General features: G+C 38.3%; 1 protein-coding gene across 1 annotated transcript; it reads left to right on the top strand.

Moving 5' to 3' along the window:
• Positions 1-897: 897 nt before the first annotated feature.
• LOC106806675 (gamma-glutamyl hydrolase-like) lies at positions 898-5,649 on the top strand. Its single transcript, XM_014808686.1, has 7 exons — positions 898-1,027; positions 1,203-1,287; positions 2,228-2,366; positions 2,731-2,837; positions 3,017-3,107; positions 3,318-3,455; positions 4,957-5,649. Exons 1-7 carry the CDS (start codon positions 1,008-1,010, stop codon positions 5,109-5,111), a joined length of 735 nt encoding a protein of 244 aa, XP_014664172.1. The 5' UTR covers positions 898-1,007; the 3' UTR covers positions 5,112-5,649.
• Positions 5,650-5,865: the final 216 nt, after the last annotated feature.

The following is a 5,865-nucleotide window of genomic DNA, read 5'->3' as shown; positions in this document are numbered from 1 at the left end:
CTGCACAATCTCGAGATTGTGCAGATTCCAAGTTTGGGTACAACATATTCGCTAGACGTCACGTGTATGGGTTAGAAGCCAGTTAGAGTTGTAGCCAGTGCGTGTTCGGCGTGTAACTGGCAGTAGTTGAGTAGAGCTAGCGCAAGGCAGTTTGCTGTGATTTGGTCGGCACGATGAAATTGTATCCTGTCAAAGAAGTAAGTGATAATTTAGATACTTTATTTGAGCTTAATGGTTAATTTGTGTGGTCCCGTTCGCGTGTATATTTACATAGGAATTTTGCATAGGTGAAGTCACTGTGCATGCGATAGTTGTAGGGAATTATTATAGAGTGCTCAGTGTGGCAGTAGAAAATGCTTAGACTAGAATTATTGTATTTAAAACGCAGTACTAAGCTGAAGTTATACTTTATTTTCTTTATACACGCAGGTCATTAGAATAAGGATAAATGTTGACTGTTTAATAGAGCAAAGTAGTGACAATGACGTTAATACCTAGCAAGGAAATTAAGGAATGTAGGGTTACAATGTGACAAAATGTTTATTTTAGTGGATAAGGTGTGGCTTCTAAATATTGATGCAGCTTGTATTTGAGGCATGCTTGTTCTACAACTGTATTTCGAGTGCAAACGATAGAAGTGTATTATTTGCTTCAAGTATTAGTGATTTGAATTAGAGTATAATTTCTCTAAAGAGAACGCATTGAAATTAATGAGATTATTTTGTCGTAACGTTGTTATGTCATGTACAGTCTTTATTTATATTGTTCTATGTGTATTGTAATGGTTAGTATCTTTATTTGTAATATTTATTTACAGATCGAATAAAAAACCAAATATATCGGTTCAAGGCAGGACGCAAAGTTTTGGTTCCCTTTCTCGACTGTTCAGTTATTATAGTCATTAGGAAGGTTGAGCATGTAGTGAATAGATTGATCTTTGATGTCAGAGTTTCATAATTGTAATTTTTTCATGTAGAATAAACCAGACATTGGAGTATTACCAGCAAATGTTCAAATCATTAAATGGGTGAGTACAATATGTTCATGTCCACACATGCATTAATTTCTGTATGGTGTGTTTTGTATAATGTAGTTTTAATTATAGTAATTTACAGTGTGATTTACATTGTACATTTACAGTGTAATTTACATGAAAATCTTCATGATGTGCTTTACATATGTATGTGTGTAATATGTTCAAGGGTTGTTCTGCCTGGTGGAGGTCAAGACCTAAAGACATCAGGATATGCTAAGGCGTCACAATTCTTCTTCGAAAAGTCTGTAGAGGTAATTAGGGATGAAGCGAAGACTTTATGTAGGAGGATGTGGAGACTATAGAATGTTTAGCAGGATGCTCGGTTCTTAATGCTATTAAGAGATCATAATACCTTGACTGTTGATGCTATTAACACCTGACATGTTGTAGTTACTTAACTACCCACTAGGGCTCATATAGGGTCTATGTCCCCCAGGGTACTGCCGGAACGTACCCTGTGTACGATCCGGAATACCGGAACGTACCCTGGTAACTATCTGATATGGTTAGGGTTAGGTTTACGGTTAGGGTTAGGGAGTAGGCGTAGGCGACTCCCTAGACTCGTTAGTGGAGTAGGCGAGGTACGGTCCGGCATATTAGATAGTACCAGCAGAGCATATAAACCACGTTGATTTATATATGCTCTGGTACCAGGGTACGTTCCGGTAGTACCCTGGGGGACATAGACCCTTTCAGCACCACTAGAGGGTGCTCATGTCCTCACTGCAGCAGTGAAACAAAGGTCCTTCGAAAATCACGTTTATTGTGTACCTTGTGTGGTCTAAAACTCTTCTGTTAGTAATTCTAATATGCACAAGAAAAGATGAGGTGATACAGATGAAAGGATAGAAAATAACGTTACACAATGTTGGGATCTTGCTTATAAAATATATTGATATATAGTTTTAGTAATTTCAATTCACCTATCCACCTGGAGTGAATGACAATTAACTCAAGCCAATTGATCTTTGTTGCAAACGCATGTTCTAAAAGACAATGCTTAGCAACAAAGTGGATCAAAGTTTTACAAATTTCCGTGTACGCATAAAAAACGTGTATAAACTGGTCTTATAGTAACCAACATATAGTAACAGTTATATATCCTGGGAGCGTGGATCTCTCACTTAAAATTGGATGGATAGGTAAATTGTCGGTAAAGTTGCTAGCTACTGTGAGAGGTTTCCGTTGCAGGCGTATGCCAAGGGAGACATCTTTCCCATTCTCGGCATTTGCTTGGGGTTCGAACAGCTGACTGAGATGGTGTATGGAAAGAATTGGCTGACGCAGTGTGATGCTGAGAATGTACTTCTACCTCTCAAATTCCTTCCAGGCATGTCAAAAGCACCTGCAACTATTATGATCTCTGTAATAAGGTTTATGAGCTGTAAACTTTGGCTTGGAATGCACTACAGTATCTTTAGATATACTAAAAGTCTTAATATATGCCAACTTGTTAGGGTTGAATACAGGGTTTTGAATTGCATTTACAGCATGTGTAGATATTTTTTAGTTGGGATGCATTATCAGTTAATTGTCTTAGCGTTTATGTGTAGTTATGTGCAGTTATGTGTTAGTGTTACTATTTAGACAAACAAATTTTATTTATAGAATGGAAAGGTAAATATTAGAGTTTTAGCATTAAACACTCTCTATTAGGTATTCTAAACTGGAAATTTTTGGTGATTGTCTTTCAGCATACAATACCAGCAGGCTGTTCAAAGGTTTCACCCCGGACTTGTTGGTTGCTCTGGAAACTAAGCCAATCACTGCCAATTTCCACCACAAATGCATGACACCGAAGGTATGTGGCCTGGGTGTTATAATTTTGTTTTCCATGTCATTAAGGACATTCCAAGTACTCAACGTACAAGAAAGTACAAGAAATCAAGTAGGTTTTATGTGACACAAATGTAAGTGAATTATTATAATGTAAACATTATTTATTTGCTCCCTAGTAAAGCTTGTGTTTTGTTCCTGCAGAATTTTTCATTGTCTGGATTGGATAAATTCTATGATGCTTTGTCCACGAGCATTGATAAAGATGGCTTGGAGTTTATATCTACTATGGAAGGTAACCACTGTAAAATCGGTCCTGCATTTGTATTTTCCTGTAATATTCACGGATTTTTTTGGCACATTCTTGTACTGCCATTATTGCGCATCGGATACAATTTGTTTCATATTGCAACGAAGAAATTTAACTCGGCGTGCAACAGAGTGTAAAATTACTGATCCTCACCCTGGTGTGCAACGTTTCCTTATCCTTCTATCCTGTTTTCAGCCAAGAAGTTTCCCTTCTATGGCTTACAGTGGCACCCGGAGAAGGCCGTGTATGAGTGGACGGAGCGAGAGCATCTTCCACACAGCTATGAAGCCATCAGGATCTCGCAAACAATCATCAACTTCTTCGTCAACGAAGGTATCGCGTCATGCACCTGTATCTATCTAAAGGGCTAGAATTAATCTATCTAGGGTTTTGTTGCCACAAGTCACTCTCTGATTGGTTAGAACCTGGATTCCGTTGTCTTCTGGCTGTGTATCCGCCAGTCTGCGCAGGGTGAGCGTGCGATGCCGGGGAGAATTTTGATCAAGTTGAAATATACAGTGTATCCCCGTTATAACGCGATAGTTGGGGTCCATAAGATGTCGTCTCGAAAAAAGCGGGTTTGCGCTAAATCGTGGTTATGTATATGTGGCTATATTACGCCTATGTGGCTATAATAAGAGCCAATAAAAGGGGGTCCAATGACTCATCGCATTATATCCGAGTTTTGCGTTAAATCGGGGCGCGTAAAATCGGGGTTCTACTATATTTTAATACAGTTTTTAGCTCGCTTTGACATTGTTAAGATGAGCTATTGCCATGGGGTGTTGTCCTTCCATCCGTCCGTTCGTCCGTCAACATTTGGCTACGGTCAACGATAACTCAAGAACCGTTTGACCCACATGTTTCAAATTGCATATAGTTGTTACTCCTATGGGAGAGGTTTGAACGTCCTATTTTGGAGCACGCCAGTCGACCTACTTTCGAGCCACGTCCACTTTTTGGCAAAAAATGGAAATGGCCATAAGTCAGTTCAGGTTCAACGGATTTTGCTCATTTCTGGCATGTGAATGAATGAGGACTGGCCCCAAAACATACCACACAGGTTTTGATATTTTTTTTTTAAATTATGCAAATTAGGTAGATTTTGGCAATTTCACTATGCATTTCAGTCTCTGCCTACAGTCAACGATAACTCAAGAACCGTTTGACCCACATGTTTCAAATTGCATACAGTTGTTACTCCTATGGGAGAGATTTGAACGTCCTATATTTTTTTGGAGCACGCCAGTCAACCTACTTTCGAGCCACGCCCACTTTTTGGCAAAAATGAAAATGTCCATCTAGATTCATTCGATTTTGTTAAATTTTGGTATATGAATGTGTAAGGCTAGCCCCAAAACAGTTGTTACTCCTATGGGAGAGATGACAACGTCCTATTACATTTATTTTGTCTAACTGGTTAACAACTCTACAATCATACCTATATACGTGTAATATTGTGTTTTAGATTATTCGTTACATTAATTTGACTGGAATATTTTATTGTTTTTATTTGCGCGATATTCGAAAACCAAAATAGCGATCATTTAGGCCGAGCGCCATCTCTCGTCAAGATTTCAGACTATCAGATCTGAAACATTTATTTTTGCATCAAAATTTATGCATATATCATTATCAAGAGTATATAATGGGAGATATGCTATATAATGGAAGTTCTCCCATGTATACTCTTGCTTTATATATCCCCCCTCGCTCTTCTAGTTCTATCACACCCAAGGTGAGCTACAGTGTCATTGACACTTTCATTTACAATGGGAAATAATGGGAATGTTAACTCCTATTGGCTGTCGTAACGTGTGAATCGTGTCTTCAGCCAGGAGAAGCCGGCACGCGTTTGTGAACAGTACGGTGGAGATGACGTCGCTCATCTATAATTACCCGCTGTACTACGCTGCCATGAAGACTAGCAAGTTCACACAGATCTACTCCGACAACGAAACAGTCGCAACGAAAGGGAGCCGACCTTGAAAGCGGGGGACGATGTGGTTGTTTTCTACAGTTTTCCGGTGATATTTCAGGCAGTTAGCACGATTTGGATGATTAAGCATGATCGATTCGTCTCGTAAAATGGTTGTTGCCTTGGAATTGTATTTCCATGAGTAAGTGTGAATATGAGATTGGCTACTTGATGTGATCGTTATAGTTATTTCAGTGTATATTTTGATAAGAATGTTAAAATGAGATCTATGTATAGATTTGATGATATATTGCAATATTTTGATTATTTATAGCGTATATGTATATAATTAAATATTTTTATTGCGGGTAATTCATGCATCGACACATACTATATAATTGAAATAATTGTTGAATACATAATGTGAGTATTTAAACATGGCTTGCAGTTTTTTGTATTGATCAACTCATTACTTGTCATGAATATCTTTTAGCATTACCTAATAAGCAACATGTTTGTTGTAATTATGATGTCTATGGGATTAATCTCCCAGTTTTTGAAACTGACAGATAAAAAAGCAGAATCTGCGTACTTCTGAGTCTAAACCGATACTTGTTGTTAGTTTTTGTTTTATTAGACATAACTCGAAGAGCGTTCCAGATGTTCGAGTTGTCTCCCACCGACGAGCAAAAAGTCATGGCTTGTCGGCGTAAAAAGTTGAATATTATTAGTATTTCGTCTTCCCTTGACTGAAGACGTAAATTCCAAGCACATGTGGTGTGCCCACGTAGCTGCATCAGCCGTACGTGCCTTCTTGCTTTTAAC

Source organism: Priapulus caudatus, unplaced genomic scaffold (genome assembly GCF_000485595.1).
Source record: "Priapulus caudatus unplaced genomic scaffold, Priapulus_caudatus-5.0.1 Scaffold173, whole genome shotgun sequence".
Taxonomy (NCBI): domain Eukaryota; kingdom Metazoa; phylum Priapulida; class Priapulimorpha; order Priapulimorphida; family Priapulidae; genus Priapulus; species Priapulus caudatus.
This window is presented reverse-complemented; position numbering and strand designations above follow the sequence as displayed.